Source organism: Pelophylax lessonae, assembly GCF_965119305.1.
Source record: "Pelophylax lessonae genome assembly, chromosome: 12".
Taxonomy (NCBI): Eukaryota; Metazoa; Chordata; class Amphibia; order Anura; family Ranidae; genus Pelophylax; species Pelophylax lessonae.
In genome coordinates this window covers 62376126-62400580 of record NC_138779.1, presented here as the reverse complement: position 1 = coordinate 62400580, position 24455 = coordinate 62376126, and the positions used below count along the sequence as shown (strand labels likewise).

The 24455-nt window shown below is 44.3% G+C and overlaps 1 protein-coding gene across 1 annotated transcript in view; it reads left to right on the top strand.

Moving 5' to 3' along the window:
• LOC309568868 (uncharacterized protein) overlaps positions 1 to 24455 on the top strand; it is a gene marked incomplete at its 5' end in the record, with an annotated part of 164293 nt that overhangs the window by 9919 nt on the left and 129919 nt on the right. Inside the window, 3 exon segments of the mRNA XM_082274652.1 lie at positions 3084 to 3244; positions 6079 to 6123; positions 20053 to 20162. Coding sequence (XP_082130778.1) covers positions 3084 to 3244; positions 6079 to 6123; positions 20053 to 20162 — 316 coding nt within the window.

Below are 24455 nucleotides of genomic sequence, written 5' to 3'. Positions count from 1 at the left end.
GCAAACTATGTACTAATTCACGCTTGTTAGGCATTCACATATTTTGGAATTCACTATAGCATGGGACTAAAACGAAATGAGTGTAGGTTTGTGACTAGTTTTCTAGTCTGGGCATGCTCAGTTGTGTCAGTACGGAGTTCTAAAAACAGGGTGAATTTATCTCTTCCCAGACTTTCAAGCATATTTCTGCTTTCACAACAATATTTCAAGAAATGTAAAAGCAGATCATCTCTAAACAATATACCACAGGTTTAGGAACCATTTATTCTATGAGATTAAGCTCTAAACATTATTTCCATGTGCAATTCACCTGCTTCTAGCATGACTACTGATTTAGACGGTCACTGATTTATGTGACCTATCGTGAATTTGATTTTGTGACTATTTATTCACCACGTGCTATAGTGAATACCATTTCTGACTAGTTTTAGTCATTTTCTATGGATTTTAGTTGCTTGTGACCATTTGTTCACCCATTTGCCAACTAGCTGCTATAGTGAATTAGGCCCAAAGCATCTGCATTTTCCAAGATGTGGCTAAAGTCTGTTTCGTAACAGCAGTAAATTGAAGAAGGAATCAAAATTGGGTTCTGGTCAGCTCCAATGGGTTACTATTTAGCAAGGCAATCCAATGGTCTGGTTGTATATCAGTGTTAAACAAATTTGAAAGAATTAAAAATACCTTGGCCCAGAAAGACAGTCCAAAATTAAGTTTTCATCAAAATCTTCAGCTAGTGATACAGCCAATGTGTTTCAGGGACTGCACACTATTCATCAGGGCTAAAACATAAATGTAAAACAAAAAATAGTGTATAAAAAAAGGATTCTAAAAATAGTTATCAGTACATTTCTGAGATTAGCTGAGTACAGCACACTATCACATTTATGTGCTAAAACCAATAGCTAGAAACATGTTGTTTATGATCTTGGAATTCGATAGTTTAAATGTATTCAAACCTTGCAAAATTATCTCAGTCATGTAAAACAGTTATACGTGACTAACTTTTAATTGCTGTCTGTATTTTCAAAGAGAAGATGATTCATTTGTAATGGCAACAATTGTCTCTAGTACAGAAAGTAATGGGCAGGCCAAAATTTGCCACTGTAACAGTAGGTTCGGGGAGATCCTTCACTGGGGTCAACTGTTCTGGAAACATGTGTTTACAGGTGAATATGCCCTCGCTTTGCAGAGATGTCCTACTCTCTTCAAGGATATCATAAAAGTTCGAGCCTAAAGTAGTTGTAAATAATCCCAGACATTAAATATATACAAAGCATTATCCTCTCTAGCAGTCTTTTTTAACCAAGGTGCCCGGGTCAGAAAAGAGAAGCTACTGCTCCTGCGCTTCAGAAGTTGCTGTGCGGTTGATTGAAAACATGTGTTTCATCTGGTTCAGCCGCCACATCTGCTGTGCTGCCACTCACAACAGGTCAGGGAAAACCCAAATTAAACTCTAAAAAGAAATTAACAGAGAGCGCACCAGCCTTACACATTACCTTTGTGACAATTTATTGTTATAACGGTGTATACATCATACTCAAAAATGTGATGAAAAGGTCAAGCGAAATATAGGTAAAAAGTCCACCAGATGATTCACTCATCGTGGACTGCTGACTAGTGACAGTTGTGGAATTGAAACATCCAAATAAAGCTAACGGGTTTCTAGGGGTGTCCCCCTCTTCCTCAGAGCTGGATTTGGAATGCAGGAAGCTGGTCTTTATATGATCACATGGTTTTAATCATATAAAGACCAGCTACCTGCATTCCAAATCCAGCCCTAAAGATAGAGGGGATACCCCTCGAATTGCATCAGTTTGTTTGGATGTTTCAATTCCACAACTGTCACTAGTCAGCAGTCTGAGTGGATCATCTGGTGGAATTTTTACCTATATTTCGCTTGACATTTTCATCACATTTGTGAGTATGATGTATACACTGTTATAACAATAAATTGTCACAAAGGTAATGCACTAGGCTGGTGCGCTTTTTACAGTGCCCTTAGGTTTCTTCAGGGGTGCCTTGGCAAAATGCCCAAAAAAATGTCACAAAATTGTATACAAGCCATCATGTGGTTGAAGGCTGCCTTTTAGTTACACAAAGCCACAGGCTTTCATTGTGCTCTATTACACTATTACAACCCTCTAACTGCCCACATCCTAACAACCAATGTCATCATCAGTCATCTCTGCATAGCATCCTTGTTTGACCCTCTCCTGCCCTTCTCTCCCAGCACTGGGGTCACATTAACTGAGTGAAAGAGAAAAACTGGGGGAGAAGAGAAACATTGGAATACTAGTTAGTACCCGTTTGCAAGAGTGTATTTGCTTTAGAAGAATAAATCACCTCTAACATTGGGTGTACTACGTGTGTGGATGTTGCTGCATTATGTAAAACTATTAGAATAAGATTTACATTTTAGGATGGGGTGCCCCGAGACTGTCCTTAATCTCTAAAGGGTGCCTCGAGATTGTCCATCATTTTTAAAGGGTGCCTTAACTGAATAAAGGTTGAGAAACACTGCTCTTTAGTGTGTCTATTACTTGCTATATACTTGTTTCAATTAAGAGCATTAAGTATAATTTCTGCCAGCTGCTTTGTACCTCTGCTATTAACATGAATCACTTCCTGACACCATGAGAAAAATGGTGACAGGGCAGAGACCTGCAGCAGATTGACTGCCTCAGCTCTGTTCTTGTAAGTTGTGTGGAAGGGGGGGGTGTCTCTTCCCTTCAATCAGCTCTCTGAGCTCTCCTCACTGTGCTCTAAAGAGTGTAATGTCAGCACTCCATCCCCATTTTTTCGGAACTCTCAGACAAGCTTTATAAATTCAGCACCTTGAACATATGTAGAGAAGAGAAGATTGCGAATAAACAGGTACAACTTATGTAGGAGGATTTGTTACACAAAGGTGTATCTCCTGAGGCCAGTCACCCTACTGTGTATATGCAAGGGTTTACAACCACTTTAACATACTCTTTAAATTTAAAATGTAGTGATTACCATCTCTGCTCAAATGAAAAGTGCATTCAGATAAAAATATAGACCTTGACAACTCATAATATGCTTTTATATTTCCCCCCCAGAGTCCTTTACGGATAACTTTTCACAAACTAAGAATTCAAGTTTACTTTACTTGACAAGAAATCTCTTGGTGAACTACAGCAAAGGCGTCAGACCAGTGAAGAACTGGACACAGGCTACCACGGTGTACATTGATCTCTTTATCCACGCAGTATTAGATGTTGTAAGCTTCAGTACTATTTCATTATATAGATGACTATTTTTCATTTATTCCATTTAAAGTGGTTGTAAATGCAATTTTTTGTTTTTCTTTCCTAAATAACAAACAGGTTAATAATTACCTGCTTTGTGCCATGGAATGGCACAAAGTGGCTCTAAACTTCCTCTTCTAGGGTCCCCTGCTGGCACTCCTCCCTGTCACTGAGTGCCCCTATAGAAAGCTGCTTTCTATGGTGGCACTCATGTAGGCTCGCTCCAGAGCCTTCGTGTCTGTGTCTATTGATACAGGCAGAGAAACTCAGCCCCTACTCCCTCTTCACTGACTTTAATTGACAGAAGTGGGGGTCAATGTCTCAGCAAAGTCAAAGAGGCCAGGAAGTGAGGGGAGAAAAGAGCTGCAAATGGCACAGTGCTGGATTGAATAAGGTCTCAAGTAAAAGGGGGACATTAATGCCTAAACATTTTTAATCCACACATACAGTAGCACAAACCTAGCTATCTGGCACTGTGCATATGAGATAATAACAATAGGACAGAGATACACTATCTGTCACAAGGATTCAGATACCCACTCAATATACAATACGCTATGGGCAGCTCTAGTTAAACTATTAGAGGATAGGAATACTTGCATAATAGTCTTCCCTTCTGGTCTGGGTGGAAATACAACAGCAGCAACTCCTCTGGACAGGACATATGTCTGAAATGTTCTGCCTCTATCCCCATTCCCTCCTTCTGTGTGTGTTTTTTCTTAACCTTGCATCAAGAGACAGGAAGAGCATACATAGTATATTTACAGGTATGTACAAATACATACCGTAGAGGGCATCAGATCCCTATATAAAGTTATAGCATATCCTTTAAAGCAAACCTGTGCTTGTCCATGCAGGACAATTCAACTGATTCACTTTACCCACCCCCCTATGGTGCTTTGTTCATACTTTGAAAGCACAAACAAAATCTAGGAATGGTATGAAGGGCATGTGACTTGCTACTGTTCCTCTCAAGTGACAATGCTTGTACTCAGTGAATAGCCCAACACTGCCATGTAGAGAAGCCTGGAGCTTACACAGAGTTTCATTCATTAGTCCTATCTGTGCTGCTGTTTGGAAATACACTAAAATCTCGATGGGGAAAAAATTTCCAGTACCTTCTATTCCTACCTAACTGCTTTGCAGTATACTGTTTTCTCCAAATCTACAGGTGCAGTTAATTTGTAGAAGCTTATGTCTCACAGATGGAAATATGGCTGCAGCTTCTGCTTAGTATAAAAAAAGTGGCGAGTATCTACGTTGAAAATCTTATTGAGAATAAGTTTCTGTTGTGAGACATTCGCTTATGAAGAGCAGCAACAGTCTGAACCTCTGAGTAATATAATTCTCCCAAACATCCTGATTAATGACTTAGCAACTAATTAAAATTGCGAGAGAGGCTGGTGATTTGTTTAATGTGTCATCTGAAGGTGACGTTCAGTTTAATCAAAGATAAACCAGGAACCGCTCCACGGACAACATGTAATGAATTAAAGCGCACTCCGTTTTTGCAATGGATTTCTGACAAAGTGGGAAATAAGCTAGGTTCACTATCATTTTTACAAGGAAAACCCAACAGGGTGTCTTCTATCAACTATTCAGGTCAAACTAAACACTATTATTTCCATTTCATCTTCCCGTCGTGTGTAGGCTACAGCCACTTACAGAATGGCCATGCCATTCTTCTTAAATGTATGGCTGTAACAAATTTATTTTATGGGCTAAAACCATCAAGTTGTTGTGTAATTTCCCTTTTGCTGAGGAAAGAGCAATCCTCCCCTGGTCAGTTACATATATTGTAAGGATCTTCATTGCAAAGTCTTACATGCTCCTGTTTTTACTGGAATATAAGGATTTTATTGATGTCCTGCATTCTGTAATATCTCTTAAATGAGAAGGTCTTCAGCTTAAAAAGGTTCTTCAGCTAGGATTTTCAAAAGGTAAATGTCAGCAGCTGAAAAAAAGGTAGTTGCTGACTTTTAATAAACAGGCACTCCCCTGTCCAGGGATAAAGCATTGTCCTCATCCAGGCTGGTTTTTGGATCTTGATGTTAACTGTGGGAAGCTGGCTGTGACTGCTTCACAGTCAACTTCCCACTGGCCCTGTGAATTGTCCCGCAGCCTTCTAAGACCTTTGACAGGGCCCATAGGGTTTCGATTGGGATTGGGGGGGGGGGGGGCGTAAATTGGAGTGAGTACCTATCAAATCTAGGTACCCTCTTCCCTCCAAAGAATTAATGTGCCAGAAGTTCAAGAGGAGGAGGGGGGAGGAGGAGGAAGAACAGGACTTACCCTTTTAGGTGAAGTTCTGCTTTAAGTCACGTGATTGGTTCCAGTAGCGTAACAAGAGAAAATCTGGAAGGAACAGCAATGAGCTTACCGGCTGGGGGAAAAAAATGACATTTCTAGGTGATATCAGTACATCATACATCAACATGATTCCCAAACAATTAAACGTTTAATGTCAACTTTTAAATTTTTTTCTGGTGCTTTACCCCACAGTTCGAACTGCCAGTCAAACTTTAGTGAAAATATGTGTCAACCAACATGTAACTATTAACACTATTTGTAAAACTCTTACTTTAATTCAATTTAAAGCACAACTATAGTTGAATGTGCATAAATTACCACAACCTCTCACCAAGCTAGTGGGAACCCTTCCCAGAAAAATGGGTCCAACTTCATAAAATTACCTATAGGTATGGAATGGGATGTCCAACAAGCTCATATAGGATTGGTAGTCAGATGTCCATATACTTTTGGCCATATAGTCCATATTTTTATCAATTATATTTTCTTTTTCCAGGATGGACAAAATCAAAAGCTGACAACTAGTATCTGGTATCGACAGGTAAGCTTTAAGAAGAACTCTCATGATCAGTAAAACATATAGTACAGATGCACAAATGCATTTACAGATATGTTGCTTTTTTCTGAAATCATCCAACACTGCTTTTTAGAAGAGCGTTGAACCTTCACAGAATGACCAGGCACAACCGCCACTGCCCCCTTGTTGTTGCAGTTGGGTTAGAATCTGAATTGAGCTCCAGAACAGTATAATTTACTCAAAGCTCACACATCTTTATTTACTTTCACATTTATTGACAAAGAATGTTTTACTATGTAAGTCAGAACAAAGATCCTGTTCAGTTTGTGATTTTCAATTACTCAGAACAGACACCATTTTTAAACTATTTTTATTATTCTTACTGGATTTAAGGGCTTGTTTACACTTGTGGTTGGAGGGGTGTTAAAAACACACTGTTGAACCACGTTTTTACTCTCCCCAACTGCTCCCTCTTAAGCTGCAAAGGCAGCGAACAGGGATGAATACATGCCGCGGCCAAAAAACTTTGCTTCATGGCCACAGAAAGAATTATCCCCTTGTCAGCACTTGACAGGCAGTACCACCCACTGAACACAACCAGTTCACCTGAATGAGGTCGTGCTTCAACCGCCTGACACCCACCTGCAATATGGGTTTATAGCGGTTAAAAGAGGGCTAACGCTAGCTTAACCTAGCTCTTACTCTCATTGTAGATGGCATGCCTTTACCTATAGAGCCATAACAGGTCCATAGATATCCGCTGTACAAATGCAGCCTGAGACTAAATGGGCGGGCACAGATGTGACAATACTGATATCTGTCTCTATCAGCTCTGATTCAGCAGGGAGTCTGTTCACAAATCCCCTGCTGAACTGTGCCGACCCAGCCCATGGGAAAGGACCCAACTATAAATTCTATTCAACAGTAAAGTCATGTGATTGCGATGTCAGATCTGATGATAGACAAAGCCATATGATCCCCATGACAATCTAATGGCTTTGTTTATAAACAAAGAATTAAGGTTATTGTTAGGGTTAACATTAGAGTCTGTGTTACTCTTAGAGCCCATTCAGACTGGCGCGATCCGACTTCCAGGGGCGACTTGCACGGACTTCATATAATTGAAGTCAATGCAAGTCGCCTCCAGGTCGCCCCAAAGTAGTACAGGACCCTTTTTCTAAGTCGGAGCGACTTGTGTCGCTCCTATTAGAACGGGTCCTGTGCTAATCAATGGCGAGCGACCGACCGCGACTTGTCAGGCGACTTGGTCTCCTGAAAAGTCGCGCTAGTGTGAATGGACCCTTAGGGTAAGGTTTCAGGAGCATAGCTGGGATGTCTGGTTGGCATTTCAAGATTTGGAAAAATATACCAGCTATATCTATTCTAAACTAATTCTGTACTTGGAGCCATACTATGTTTTTTAAACAATGTAGTAAAGTTTAAAACAGCGTGAATGTGACTATGCAGCAGGTACCAAGTAAAAGTATTTTTAAACTAAATGATCTTGGGTAGGGTTGAGCGAACACCTAGATGTCCGTGTTCGACGGGTTCGGCCGAACTTTAAAAAAAAGTCCGGGTCCGTGTCCCGGACTTTTACCGAACTTTTCCCGGACACCGAACCCCATTGAAGTCAATGGGGACCCGAACTTTAAGGCACTAAAATGGCTCTAAAACACCAAAGGAAAGGGCTAGAGTGCTGCAAATGGCAGCAAAACGTAATTAAGAGCATGGCAAGTGCTCTGCAAACAAATGTGGATAGGGAAATAACTTAAAACAACAAAAAAAAAACAGAAAAATAAAACAATGTTCTTCTTCATCTCTGAAGGACGAGGCCCATATGGAGTAGGAGGGAGGTTGAGGTGGTGGTGGATGTGGCGGTGACATAGGCGTGCGCACAGGGTGTGCTGGGTGTGCCTGGGCACACCCTAATCACCTAGGGCACATAGCATTGCCAGTGAGGAGATGGGAAAGATCTCCCTGGGACCTGCTCTGCTCTATTTCTCCTTGCCTACAGGTACATGGCCCCGATACATTACTCTCCCTGCTGGCAAACACATGCATGTGTATTTCAACTTTGGGGTGCACACCTTAATGCAATAGGCTGCGCACACCTATGGGCGGTGTAGGTGGAAGCGGCGGTGGAGGAGGACCAGGGCCGGATTAACAGCATCATGGGCTTGGTGCTGAGGATTTTGAAGGGCCTTAAGGGCCGTGCCTTGCCATGCACCCAGAGGAGGAAGGGTGCAGCCATGCATGCCTAATTCAACATGGGATGCTGTCTCTGAAGCCCATAAACACATCCATGCATCGCCAACTGTCCCTCCTTGTCCGGCCTTCACGCTGTGTGGGGAGGTTCTGAGGGTGCTGCCTGGGGAAGCGAGCATAGAAGCCAGACTTCTGTGTTTACAAGTGACAGAAGAGCGGTAACAGTGAATATGGCCAACCCGGGGCCTATATAAAAGGTAGGGGCCTGGAGCTGCAGCTCCAATAGCCCCTACATTAATCTGGCCCTGAGGAGGAGGACGAGGTAGCCAACACTGCTTCTTTTCAAAAATTTTAAATGAGGGTACACCCCAAAAGAGTGAGAAAGAGCAAAAATGGAACAATGGGTGGGTAAGGTCGGTATCCATTGCTATTCTGCATAAGGTACGGAAAAGTCCCGTGGGATCCATGCCTGGTTCATTTTAATGAACGTGAGCTTGTCCACATTGTCTCTGGACAGGCGGCTGCGCTTGTCTGTTATAACGCCCCCAGCCGTGCTAAATACCCGTTCAGATAATACACTGGCTGCAGGGCACGCCAGCACCTCCAAGGCGTAAAGGGCAAGCTCAGGCCATGTGCCCAATTTGGAGACCCAGAAGTTGAAGGGGGCAGACCCCTCATTCACTACATGTAGGCGTGTGCACACATACTGCTCCACCATGTTGGTAAAATGCTGCCTCCTGCTAAGACGTTCCATCTGAGCTGCTGGTGCTGCTGTTTGTTGTGGCGTGCTGACAAAGCTTTTCCACATTTCGGCCATGCTAACCCTGCCTTCTGAGGTGCTGGCGGTGCCCTGGTTGCGTTGGCGACCTCCTCCTCCTCCTCCTCTGCCTTGTGCTTCCACTGTGGCCCCGCTGTCAGATGGGAATGCCAGCAGCATGGCGTCTACCAGCGTGCGCTTGTACTCGCGCATCTTGCGATCGCGCTCCAGTGAGTGAATTAAGGACGGTACGTTGTCCTTGTAACGGGGATCCAGCAGCGTGGCCACCCAGTAATCAGCACAAGTTAGAATGTGGGCAACTCGGCGGTCGTTGTGGAGACACTGCAGCATGTAATCGCTCATGTGTGCCAGGCTGCCCAGAGGCGACGAAAGGCTGTCCTCTGTGGGAGGTGTATCGTCCGTGTCCTCTGTATCCCCCCAGCCACGCACCAGTGATGGCCATGAGCTGGCCTGGGTGCCACCCTGCTGTGAACATGGTTCCATCTCCTCCTCCAGCTCCTCCTCCTCCTCATCCTCCTCATCCTCCAGAACTGTGCCCCTGCTGGACAATTGCGTCCCTGGCGTTTGCGTGTGCAGGAACCCACCCTCGGAGCCCCTTGCGAATGACTGCCCTGAAAGCCTTGGAAATGTTACCTCTTCATCCTCCTCCTCCTCCTCATCCTGTGCCACATCCTCTTCCATCATCGCCCGAATTGTTTTTTCAAGGAGGCATAGAAGTGGGATAGTTAAGCTGAGAACGGCGTCATTGCCACTGGCCATGTTGGTGGAGTACTCAAAACAGCGCAACAAGGCACACAGGTCTCGCATGGAGGCCCAGTTATTGGTGGTGAAGTGGTGCTGTTCCGCAGAGCGACTCACGCGTGCGTGCTGCAGCTGAAACTCCACTATGGCCTGCTGCTGCTCGCACAGTCTTTCCAGCATGTGCAAGGTGGAGTTCCACCTTGTGGGCACGTCACATATGAGGCGGTGAGCGGGAAGGCCGAAGTTACGCTGCAGCGCTGCCAGGCGAGCAGCAGCAGGGTGAGAACGCCGAAAGTGCGCACAAACGGCCCGCACTTTCTGCAGCAGCTCTGACATATCGGGGTAGTTTTTAAGGAACCTCTGCACCACCAAATTCAGCACATGCGCCAGGCAAGGGATGTGCGTCAAACCGGCTAGGCCCAGAGCTGCTATGAGATTTCGCCCGTTATCACACACCACCAGGCCGGGCTTGAGGCTCGCTGGCAGCAACCACTCATTTGTCTGCTGTTCCATGCTCCTCCACAACTCCTGCGCGGTGTGTGGTTTGTCCCCCAAACAGGCAAGTTGTAAAACTGCCTGCTGTCGTTTACCCCTGGCCGTGCTGAAGTTGGTGGTGAAGGTGTTACGCTGTCCGGATGAGGAGGCGGTAGAGGATGAGGAAGCGGAGTAGGAGGAGTTACGAACAGGAGGCAAACTGAAGCGCCCTGCAATCCTCGGTGGTGGAAGGACATGCGCCAAATTGCTATCCGCCTCAGGCCCATCCGCCACTGCATTTACCCAGTGTGCCGTTAGGGAGATATAACGCCCCTGACCGTGCTTACTGGTCCACGTATCCGTAGTTAGGTGGACCTTGGCACAGATGGCGTTGCGCAGTGCACACCTGATATTTTCCCCCACTTGGTTGTGCAGGGAAGGGATGGCTTGCCTGGAAAAGTAGTGGCGGCTGGGCACGACGTACTGTGGGACAGCCACCGACATAAGGTTTTTAAAACTGTGCGTCTCCACCAGACGGAATGACAGCATTTCAAAGGCCAATAATTTTGAAATGCTGGCATTCAGGGCCAGGGATCGCGGGTGGGTAGGGGGGTACTTCCTCTTCCTCTCAAGTGTTTGGGAGATGGAAAGCTGAACGCTTCCACGGGACATTGTGGAGATGGTTGTTGGTGACCCAGGTGGTGGTGTTGCTGACAGATCGTCTGTTTGCGGGGTGGCAGGTGCCGGTATCACTACAGATGTGGCTGGAGCGGCCGAGACTGCAGCAGAAGAGGAAGCAGGATGAGCCAGAGACGTTTCTTGGTTTTGAATGTGTGTACTCCACTGCAGCTCGTGCTTTGCACTTAGATGCCTGATCATGCAGGTTGTGCTCAGGTTGAGAAGGTTCATGCCTCGCTTCAAGCTCTGATTGCACAGGGTGCAAACCACTCGTGTCCTGTCATCAGCACATTTTCTAAAGAACTTCCACGCTAGAGAACTCCTTTGAGCTGACTTTGGTGCGCTCGTTCCCTTGCTGCGTTGGGCAGTAGCGGGCGTAGTGTCTAGGGCACGGCCGCTCCGCTTCTGCACCCTGCTCCCTCTTCTGCTGTGCTGGTGGCTCTGTGCGACCACCGCCTCTTCCTCCAAACTACTCAGGTCACCTGCATGACGTTCATTCCATGTGGGGTCGAGGACCTCATCGTCCTCCACATCATCTTCCACCCAGTCTTCACCCCTGCCCTCCTTGTCGGTCTCCACAATGCTGAACGCCGCAGCAGTTGGCACCTGCGTTTCGTCATCATCGGAGACGTGCTGCGATGATCCTTGCATGTACTCATCTTGAGAAATAAGTGGTTGGGCATCGCTGCACTCAATCTCTTCCACTTCTGGGGCAGGGCTAGGTGGATGGCCCTGGGAAACCCTGCTGACAGAGTCCTCAAAAAGAATAAGAGACTGCTGTATGGCTTGGGGCTCAGACTGCTGGCCTGATTTGCAAGGGGGTGAGGTGAAAGACGGTTGGACATTGGCTGCAGGTGCCAACTCTGACCTTTCTGCAGTAGACTGGGTGGGAGACAATGTGAAGGAACTGGAGGCACTGTCAGCAGCAAACCAATCTACTATCGCCTCAACTTGTTCTGGCCTCATCACTTCTAGGGGCGTTTGATGCCCTACCAAATACTGATGCAGGTTCTGTCGCCTACTCACACTTGAGGAAGGTGTTTCACTTGTGCGTGTAGCTGGCACAGATCGACCATGTCCTCTCCTTGCAACAGGAGCTCTACCAGCAGCACCACGACCCAGGCCACGGCCCTTATTTGACGGTCTCCTCATATTTCTGTAATTTAAGATCTTGCCCTAGAAAGGTTTTTATTGAATAGCGGAATAGAAAATATGATCCAAAAAAAGTGTATGTATATCACACGTACACAACCACACTAGGCCCCAATTACTATTGTTTGTACCCCTAAAAGGCTAGATGAGGAGTAGGGGGAGTATGGAACAGGCAGCACCCTCAAACCTTCAGAAGTATGAGATGAACCCCAACAACTTGGAAAGGTGGATCTCTCTCACACGTACCGACACAGACTATCCCGCAATTCAATTGATCCTCAAAGGTTTTTATTGAATAGCGGAATAGGAAATATGATCAAAAAAAGTGTATGTATCTCGCACGTACACAACCACACTAGGCCCCAATTACTATTGTTTGTACCCCTAAAAGGCTAGATGAGGAGTAGGGGGAGTATGGAACAGGCAGCACCCTCAAACCTTCAGAAGTATGAGATGAACCCCAACAACTTGGAAAGGTGGATCTCTCTCACACGTACCGACACAGACTATCCCGCAATTCAATTGATCCTCAAAGGTTTTTATTGAATAGCGGAATAGGAAATATGATCAAAAAAAGTGTATGAATCTCGCACGTACACAACCACACTAGGCCCCAATTACTATTGTTTGTACCCCTAAAAGGCTAGATGAGGAGTAGGGGGAGTATGGAACAGGCAGCACCCTCAAACCTTCAGAAGTATGAGATGAACCCCAACAACTTGGAAAGGTGGATCTCTCTCACACGTACCGACACAGACTATCCCGCAATTCAATTGATCCTCAAAGGTTTTTATTGAATAGCGGAATAGGAAATATGATCAAAAAAAGTGTATGTATCTCGCACGTACACAACCACACTAGGCCCCAATTACTATTGTTTGTACCCCTAAAAGGCTAGATGAGGAGTAGGGGGAGTATGGAACAGGCAGCACCCTCAAACCTTCAGAAGTATGAGATGAACCCCAACAACTTGGAAAGGTGGATCTCTCTCACACGTACCGACACAGACTATCCCGCAATTCAATTGATCCTCAAAGGTTTTTATTGAATAGCGGAATAGGAAATATGATCAAAAAAAGTGTATGTATCTCGCACGTACACAACCACACTAGGCCCCAATTACTATTGTTTGTACCCCTAAAAGGCTAGATGAGGAGTAGGGGGAGTATGGAACAGGCAGCACCCTCAAACCTTCAGAAGTATGAGATGAACCCCAACAACTTGGAAAGGTGGATCTCTCTCACACGTACCGACACAGACTATCCCGCAATTCAATTGATCCTCAAAGGTTTTTATTGAATAGCGGAATAGGAAATATGATCAAAAAAAGTGTATGTATCTCGCACGTACACAACCACACTAGGCCCCAATTACTATTGTTTGTACCCCTAAAAGGCTAGGAGTAGGGGGAGTATGGAACAGGCAGCACCCTCAAACCTTCAGAAGTATGAGATGAACCCCAACAACTTGGAAAGGTGGATCTCTCTCACACGTACCAACACAGACTATCCCCCAATTTAACTGATCCCCAAAGGTTTTTGATTAAATAGCGGAATAGAAAATATGATCCCAAAAAAGTGTATGTATATCACACGTACACAACCACACTAGGCCCCAATTACTATTGTTTGTACCCCTAAAAGGCTAGGAGTAGGGGGAGTATGGAACAGGCAGCACCCTCAAACCTTCAGAAGTATGAGATGAACCCCAACAACTTGGAAAGGTGGATCTCTCTCACACGTACCAACACAGACTATCCCCCAATTTAACTGATCCCCAAAGGTTTTTGATTAAATAGCGGAATAGAAAATATGATCCCAAAAAAGTGTATGTATATCACACGTACACAACCACACTAGGCCCCAATTACTATTGTTTGTACCCCTAAAAGGCTAGGAGTAGGGGGAGTATGGAACAGGCAGCACCCTCAAACCTTCAGAAGTATGAGATGAACCCCAACAACTTGGAAAGGTGGATCTCTCTCACACGTACCAACACAGACTATCCCCCAATTTAACTGATCCCCAAAGGTTTTTGATTAAATAGCGGAATAGAAAATATGATCCCAAAAAAGTGTATGTATATCACACGTACACAACCACACTAGGCCCCAATTACTATTGTTTGTACCCCTAAAAGGCTAGGAGTAGGGGGAGTATGGAACAGGCAGCACCCTCAAACCTTCAGAAGTATGAGATGAACCCCAACAACTTGGAAAGGTGGATCTCTCTCACACGTACCAACACAGACTATCCCCCAATTTAACTGATCCCCAAAGGTTTTTGATTAAATAGCGGAATAGAAAATATGATCCCAAAAAAGTGTATGTATATCACACGTACACAACCACACTAGGCCCCAATTACTATTGTTTGTACCCCTAAAAGGCTAGGAGTAGGGGGAGTATGGAACAGGCAGCACCCTCAAACCTTCAGAAGTATGAGATGAACCCCAACAACTTGGAAAGGTGGATCTCTCTCACACGTACCAACACAGACTATCCCCCAATTTAACTGATCCCCAAAGGTTTTTGATTAAATAGCGGAATAGAAAATATGATCCCAAAAAAGTGTATGTATATCACACGTACACAACCACACTAGGCCCCAATTACTATTGTTTGTACCCCTAAAAGGCTAGGAGTAGGGGGAGTATGGAACAGGCAGCACCCTCAAACCTTCAGAAGTATGAGATGAACCCCAACAACTTGGAAAGGTGGATCTCTCTCACACGTACCAACACAGACTATCCCCCAATTTAACTGATCCCCAAAGGTTTTTGATTAAATAGCGGAATAGAAAATATGATCCCAAAAAAGTGTATGTATATCACACGTACACAACCACACTAGGCCCCAATTACTATTGTTTGTACCCCTAAAAGGCTAGGAGTAGGGGGAGTATGGAACAGGCAGCACCCTCAAACCTTCAGAAGTATGAGATGAACCCCAACAACTTGGAAAGGTGGATCTCTCTCACACGTACCAACACAGACTATCCCCCAATTTAACTGATCCCCAAAGGTTTTTGATTAAATAGCGGAATAGAAAATATGATCCCAAAAAAGTGTATGTATATCACACGTACACAACCACACTAGGCCCCAATTACTATTGTTTGTACCCCTAAAAGGCTAGGAGTAGGGGGAGTATGGAACAGGCAGCACCCTCAAACCTTCAGAAGTATGAGATGAACCCCAACAACTTGGAAAGGTGGATCTCTCTCACACGTACCAACACAGACTATCCCCCAATTTAACTGATCCCCAAAGGTTTTTGATTAAATAGCGGAATAGAAAATATGATCCCAAAAAAGTGTATGTATATCACACGTACACAACCACACTAGGCCCCAATTACTATTGTTTGTACCCCTAAAAGGCTAGGAGTAGGGGGAGTATGGAACAGGCAGCACCCTCAAACCTTCAGAAGTATGAGATGAACCCCAACAACTTGGAAAGGTGGATCTCTCTCACACGTACCAACACAGACTATCCCCCAATTTAACTGATCCCCAAAGGTTTTTGATTAAATAGCGGAATAGAAAATATGATCCCAAAAAAGTGTATGTATATCACACGTACACAACCACACTAGGCCCCAATTACTATTGTTTGTACCCCTAAAAGGCTAGGAGTAGGGGGAGTATGGAACAGGCAGCACCCTCAAACCTTCAGAAGTATGAGATGAACCCCAACAACTTGGAAAGGTGAATCTCTCTCACACGTACCAACACAGACTATCCCCCAATTTAACTGATCCCCAAAGGTTTTTGATTAAATAGCGGAATAGAAAATATGATCCCAAAAAAGTGTATGTATATCACACGTACACAACCACACTAGGCCCCAATTACTATTGTTTGTACCCCTAAAAGGCTAGGAGTAGGGGGAGTATGGAACAGGCAGCACCCTCAAACCTTCAGAAGTATGAGATGAACCCCAACAACTTGGAAAGGTGGATCTCTCTCACACGTACCAACACAGACTATCCCCCAATTTAACTGATCCCCAAAGGTTTTTGATTAAATAGCGGAATAGAAAATATGATCCCAAAAAAGTGTATGTATATCACACGTACACAACCACACTAGGCCCCAATTACTATTGTTTGTACCCCTAAAAGGCTAGGAGTAGGGGGAGTATGGAACAGGCAGCACCCTCAAACCTTCAGAAGTATGAGATGAACCCCAACAACTTGGAAAGGTGGATCTCTCTCACACGTACCAACACAGACTATCCCCCAATTTAACTGATCCCCAAAGGTTTTTGATTAAATAGCGGAATAGAAAATATGATCCCAAAAAAGTGTATGTATATCACACGTACACAACCACACTAGGCCCCAATTACTATTGTTTGTACCCCTAAAAGGCTAGGAGTAGGGGGAGTATGGAACAGGCAGCACCCTCAAACCTTCAGAAGTATGAAATGAACCCCAACAACTTGGAAAGGTGGATCTCTCTCACACGTACCAACACAGACTATCCCCCAATTTAACTGATCCCCAAAGGTTTTTGATTAAATAGCGGAATAGAAAATATGATCCCAAAAAAGTGTATGTATATCACACGTACACAACCACACTAGGCCCCAATTACTATTGTTTGTACCCCTAAAAGGCTAGGAGTAGGGGGAGTATGGAACAGGCAGCACCCTCAAACCTTCAGAAGTATGAGATGAACCCCAACAACTTGGAAAGGTGGATCTCTCTCACACGTACCAACACAGACTATCCCCCAATTTAACTGATCCCCAAAGGTTTTTGATTAAATAGCGGAATAGAAAATATGATCCCAAAAAAGTGTATGTATATCACACGTACACAACCACACTAGGCCCCAATTACTATTGTTTGTACCCCTAAAAGGCTAGATGAGGAGTAGGGGGAGTATGGAACAGGCAGCACCCTCAAACCTTCAGAAGTATGAGATTGTGTTCACTGTACCCCACAAAGATTGAGTTCACTGCACCCCACAATGATTGTGTTCACTGCACCCCACAAAGATTGTGTTCACTGCACCTCACAAAGATTGTGTTCACTGTACCCCCCAAAGATTGTGTTCACTGCACCCCACAAAGATTCTGTTCACTGTACCCCACAAAGATTGTGTTCACTGCACCCCAAAAAGATTGTGTTCACTGCACCCCAAAAAGGATGTTGTTCACTGCACCCCAAAAAGGATGTTGTTCACTCCACCCCAAAAAGATTGTGTTCACTGCACCCCACAAAGATTGTGTTCACTGCACCCCAAAAAGATTGTGTTCACTGCACCCCAAAAATGATTTTGTTCACTGCACCCCAAAAAGGATTTTGTTCACTGCACCCCAAAAAGGATGTTGTTCACTCCACCCCAAAAAGATTGTGTTCACTGCACCCCAAAAAGATTGTGTTCACTGCACCCCACAAAGGATTTTGTTCACTGCACCCCAAAAAGATTGTGTTCACTGCACCCCAAAAAGGATGTTGTTCACTGCACCCCAAAAAGGATTTTGTTCACTGCACCCCAAAAAGATTGTGTTCACTGCACCCCACAAAGGATTTTGTTCACTGCACCCCACAAAGATTGTGTTCACTGCACACCAAAAAGGATTGTGTTCACTGCACCCCAAAAAGATTTTGTTCACTGCACCCCAAAAAGATTGTGTTCACTGCAGCCCAAAAAGATTGTGTTCACTGCAGCCCAAAAAGATTGTGTTCACTGCAGCCCAAAAAGATTGTGTTCACTGCAGCCCAAAAAGATTGTGTTCACTGCAGCTCACACACAGAAAAATGGATGTGGATCACTGACACCTGCCTATCTCCAATCCCACACCACACAGCAATATCGATTGTAGTTTGTAGAACACAGTTTCCCTAAAATTCAGCAGACTCTGTCCCTAACAGGATTGAGAAGAGATCGTAGATCAGGATTGAGTGCAGACCCCACCCCCCACACAGCAATATCGATTGTAGTTTGTAGAAGACACTGACCCTATAATTCAGCAGACTCTATCCCTAAAATGCCTACAACTCGCCCTGCCTAAACACTCCGACCTGTCCCTCAATTCTATCCGGACACAAATGGTTTTTTCCTGCCTATCTTTCCCTAATCAGCAGCCAGCACGTTGATGTGTGCTCTGTCCCTGAATCTAAGCAGCATAATGACGCCGCTGCGGCTGCCTCGAACTTATAAAGACTTGGTCACATGCTTCAGACGGCCAATCACAGCTACTGAGACATTTGCAGGCATGGCTGGGATGGCTTAAGGCACACCAGTTAAACGATTGTTGATTGGCTGTTGAAAGCCCGCCATGAAAAGAGCGCCAAAGCATGCAAAACCCGGAAATAAAACGACCGAACACGGATTTTTACCCGAACATACAGTAAAGTGTCCGTGTCCGTGTTCGGGTACAAAAAATCCAATTATTCGGTACGAACACGAATAATACAGTCCGTGTTCGCTCAACACTAATCTTGGGTCAAAATACTAAAAACGGGATGAAGGAAAAATCCTGTTGTCCAAAGCAACCACTCAGCAATTTTCTTTTGCTTTCTAAGGTCCTTTGGGAAATGACACCTGAAAATTGATTGGTTGCTATGGGCAACAAGAACAGTTTTCTTCCCCCCAGGTCAGCGTGAATAGAAACATGACTATCCTATTAAAGGGTATACAGTATCTTTTGAGTCTTCTTACTTGACCACCTTTTTCATAATATTAGGTTTTTCAAAACATGAAGCTTGAGTTGTATTATCATACATGCTTAACCACTTTACCACCGGAGGATTTTGCTGTCTTCCGTCCAGGCCACTTTTTGCGATTCGGCGCTGTGCGACTTCAACTGACAATTGCGCGGTCGTGCGACGCCGTACCCAAACGAAATTTACGTCCTTTTTTTCCCACAAACAGAGCTTTCTTTTGGTGGTATTTGATCACCTGTGCGATTTTTACTTTTTGCGCTATAAACAAAAAATAGCGTTTATTTTGAAAAAATAACAATATTTTTAACATTTTTTTATATGAAATTCCCCCCAAAAAAGATGTAAAAACCAATTTTTTTAAAAATTTTTGGCCAATTTGTTTTATGCTACATATGTTTGGTAAAAAAAATCGCAATAAGTGTATTTTGATTGGTTTGCGCAAAAGTTATTGCGTTTACTAACAAAGGGAAAGATTTCTGTCATTTTTGGTGTTTTTTTTTAACGCGTAATGGCGGCGATCTGCGATTTTTTTTGCGGGACTGCGACATTGCGGCGGACAGATCGGACCCTTGACTGACATTTTTGACACTTTTGGGGGTACCAGTAACATTACTGCAGTAATCAGTGCTATATATATGCACTGTTACTGTAAAAATGACACTGGCAGGGAAGGGGTTAATTTTATTGGAGAGGGAGGGGTTAATGTATGCCTGGTGCTTACTGACGTGTAGGGGGGGAGGTGACTGTGTGAGTCATGGACAGATCGGATGTCCAGCTATACTGAACAGTCCGATCTGTCACTCCCTGTCACTATGGAGATCCGCCCGCTGTGTTTACACACAGCGGGCGGATCTCCAGACTCGATCCCCGACGATCGGGTAAGAGCAGCGGCGATCGCCGCTGCTCCTCCCCTGGCCCGACTCCCGCTGTGAATGAAAACAGCGGGAGCGAGCCTCCGGCGGCGCGCAAGCGCCGCCCAGAAGGGGGAGTGTCCAACGACGTTAATACTACGTCGCTGGACGATAACGAACCACTCTGCCGCAGTAGTATTACTGTGAGCGGTTCTAAAGTGGTTAAACTCTCAAATGTCATATAGGAAAAAAAGCAGCCATCCCTCCAATTGAGGAGCTTCTCATTATTAGTAAAATGTGAGGTCAAAAGAAGGACGAAAAGACCTGTTAAGCCCATAATAATACTGTACAAATGGATAATCTGCCATTCCTAATGTTACCTTTTTTCATTCTAGATGTGGAAAGATGAATTTCTATCATGGAACTCCAGTCAGTTTGATGGAATTGGAGAAATCTCCCTCCCGCTTAATGTCATTTGGGTGCCTGATATTGTCATTAACGAATTGTATGTAAAAGTTATTATTATAACACAAAATTCACTTATGTATATTTTCTCATAATAGTAGCATGAAATAATTTTTTTCTTGTGAAAAATACATTGGACACACTCTTTTAAAAATGTATTAATTCATATTATCAAATTTCTCCTTGAGTAGAGGCAATTGGGGGTACGAATGCTTTGTAAAAAGATAAAAATAGCCCAAATAGAGAATTCAGTGGAAAGTTCTGTGGCCAGGCTATGGACATTCACATTTTTGCATCTTCTTAATAAATAATAATTAATGTAATCTGTAAAACTAGCTTTCACCGACCCCTGCAGCTGCGAGTACTGTGGACTAATTTTTCCTCAACTTTACAGCAAAAACACTTCCCCCTTTTTTTTTTTTTTATAGCAGAGGTTTTTTTTCCCAACTCTCAGTATTGACTTGGCAGCCTTCCAGCCTGGAAATCTCTAATGTAAGAGCTGAGTAGGTGTCTCTCACATGTCCTTTAAACCTCTCTGGGTCCTATCACTTCCCTACACTGTTAAATTGAAGGTAGTGAAGACCCACACTGCTGATCCCTTTTATACAAAATCTTTATTTCGTCAGTAGCGACTGAGACACTCCACCCACATCCTCCCTCCAACATATTTTGCCGCTACTGGGGCTTTTATAAGCTGAGACCTAACTTGGACTACTTCACCTCTTCTCTTGTGTACTTTGAGGAGGAATTGTTCCAGAGTGGCTGTGGCTAGGGACATCTGTTTAGGCTTGATTTAAAGTGAAAATAAATAGGAAACATGTTTTGCTTACCTGCTCTGTTCAATCGTTTTGCACAGATCAGCCACAATCCTTCTCTTCTTGGGTCCCCTGCCAGTGCTTCTGGCTCCTCCCCCCATTGAGTGCCCCCATAGCAAGCCGTATGCCCTGGGGGCACCTGTGCAGGCTTGCTCCTGAGTAGCCCCTGGCTCCCCACTCACTGGCTGTGATTGACAGCAGCAGAAGCTGATGGCTCCCATTGCTGTGTCTAAGCCAATGAGGAGGGAAAGAGCCAAGAGAGCCTCAGCTCTTGTGCACATCGCTGAATTGAGATAGGACTCAGGTAAGTAAAAGGAGGAGGAGAAGAAGGGCTGGGGATCAGCTGCATACTGAAGGCTTTTCTACTTAAATGCAGAGAATGCATGAAGGTAAAAAAAGATTTCAGCCTTTAAATCTTAGTTACAGCTTGTTAAAGCTGGGTAAAGATGAGCCAAACATGCTTGGTTAAGCAGAAACCAGATGACTTTCGACCCTTGTCTCATGAGCTTTCTGGAAAACCAGTATCACTTGGCCACAACTTTGCTGATAAAGAGTTCTAAGAATGCAAGGGTTTATTTCTTTAACTTTTTTCAACTTGACTAACTATATCATTTTCATATGTGAAGATATATGGTTTTTAACAGACTATACAGAGTAAACAAAACTATTTAGATCAATCTTTGCCACTGGGGAGCTTACAGCCTATAAGTATTTTCTAGAAATAAAGGGTTTTCTTAACCACTTTACTACCAGTCACGTAACCTCTACGTCATCAGACTTTGCGGGGTTATACCGGGATGATGCCTCCAGCTAGAGGCATCATCCCGGTACCGTTGTTTGAAGCCGACGGTCGGCTTTCCGTCGGTAACGATCGATGCGGCTCGGGAGCCGCTCGATCGTTACCCGGGGGGGCGGGAGGGGACGTCCCCCCCCTCCCGCCGCCTTCCGCGGCTTTGCTCGGGGCTACCGTCCCACCGGGAGCCCCGAGCACCCAGCCGGCACGTCCGCCGGCTGGATGGAGTCCCGATGAATGCCGGAAACGGCATCGATCGGGTCTCCGATGACGTAACCCGGAGGCGGCGTCCATGACGTCACGTCCGGGTTACTGTGCTGCAAAAGGCGGCAGATTTGAAAAACGGCTGTATGCAAAAATGCCGTTTTCGGCGTTTTGCATACAGGGAAGTGTAGTGGAGGGGTCGAGGGTCTTTTAGACCCTCGATCCCTCCATAAAGAGTACCTGTCACGACATATTGCTGTCACCAGGGATGTTTACATTGCTTGTGACAGCAATAAAAGTGATCAGATTTTTTTTTTTTTAAAAACCTGTAATAAAGTTTAAAAAAAAAGAAAAAATAAATAGGAAAAAAAAAAAAAAAAAAAATTAGCCGTCCCCGTCACCGTTAGCTCGCGCACAAAAAAAAACGTATACGCAAGTCGAGCCGCAAATGAAATCGCTGTTCAAACCACACATGTGAGGTATCGCCGCGATCGCCAGAGCGTGGGCAATAATTAAAAAAAAGAGCTACACTCTAACTCTAAACTGGTAACCGTTAAATAAATTTAAAGCGTCGCAGATTGAGATCTCTATTGACCGTAGTTTGTCGCCATCCCACGGGGGGGCGCAATTTTAAACCGTAACATGTTTGGTATCTATTTACTCGGCGTGACATCATCTTTCACAATATACAAAAAAAATGGGCTAACTTTACTGTTTAGTATTTTTTAAATGCAGTGAAATGTGATTTTTCAAATTTTTTCCAAAAAAATGGCGTTTTAAAGACCGCTGCGCAAATACCGCGTGACAAAAAATTTTGCAATGACCGACATTTTATTCTCCAGAGTCTTTGCTAAAAAAATATATATAATGTTTGGGGGTTCTAAGTAGTTTTCTAGGAAAAAATACTGGTTTTAACTTGTGAACAAAAAGTGTCCGAAATAGGGCTGGGGCTAAAGTGGTTAAAATCTGCTTTAACAATGATCTGTCTATTTGCAAATTTAAACTGTAGACCTTTAGGTTATATTAATTAAATTTGTTGTTTTCAGGTGGAAAATCAGGGAAATAAAGCTTCAACATAACTAATCCAAAGTAAAGGCAGTAGTGCTGACAATAAAAAAGAAATTATACACAAAGAAAATATATTTCTAAGGGTACTGTAACCTCTCAGCATAAGTGGTAGCCATTAACAAACTGGGCAAGCAGACAAAATTATAGAGAAAAAACAATTCTTCAAAAAATCTAGGCATTTTTTGGAAACTAACCTAATGTTTGTAGTAACTAAAAATGACTCCGTGCCGGTTCACATTATTGCGGCTTGCGAGATCGCATGTAATTCGGAGTGCACTGCTCCTTCATTACATGCGATCTGATGTGCGGATGTGAATTCAGCCATACACTTTGTATGGCTGAATTCGCACTGTATCCGCACCAAACACGCACAGGACCCTTTTTTTCAGCAGCATCAGGATCGGATCGCACAGTGGTTCACACTTGTGCGATCCGATCCTGTGCGAACTGTCAGATCGCACTGCGATATGCGATCAAACTGGGGGTGTCGTTAACATTTAATTTACACCCCCTGCGTATCGCATATGGCAGTGTGAACTGCCAGGGGTGCGGATGCAATGCAGGAACAGGCTGCGAATTTGCAGCCTTCCCGCATCGCACAAGTGTGACCCGGCACTCAAACTTTTGACATGAACTTCCAAATGTTTATGAATATCTATATGAAAAGAATTTAGTGCAAAAAGCAGTCATTATGACATCTGCTTGGGGTAATTTTAGTTAGACTATTCCTTTAAGCTTTTGAATTTTAGGAAATGCCCATGCAAACACTAGGCAACATAAAGGTTCAATAAATATAGTGTCTGTGGGAACCGAACCAGAAACCTCAGAACTGCCAGAGAAAGTAGCTACCGTATTTATCGGCGTATAACACACACTTTTTCCTCCTAAAAATGGAGGAAAAAGTAGGTGTGGGTGTTATACGCTGATATGAGAAAAAAAATGTCCAGAAAGCAGCACCAAGAGGTAGAAGGGGGCGGGCGGCGCCGAGGAGAAGGAAGGATGCGATGTCATCGGAAGTCCCGCCTCCTATGCCGACCTCAATCATAGGCGCCGGTGTAACGTTAGAAAACCATACCTTGTTAGAATTCCATACCCTCGTCACTTCCTGTCCGAAACAGCTGAGCAGCGTAGCAGTGCTCATGCTCAGAGCCCCGGATACATCATTGAACAGCAGAGAAGTTGACATGTGCGCATGCTCGGAGGGTATGGTTTTATCACGGTAGTGTGTGTAATGTTACACTTGCCGCGGTTACATTAAAACTGCTCGGCTCCAACATGAGTCATCTCCGCTCTTATCCCTGTCACTTCCCTGATCTCGGCTAATAAATATAAAAGCGGCGGCGGTTGTATGAAATGTAAATAACGGAGATGTCGGCTCCGTGATCCGCTTTTATATTTATTAGCCGAGATCAGGGAAGTGAGAGGGGAAGGAGCGGAGATGACTCATGTTGCA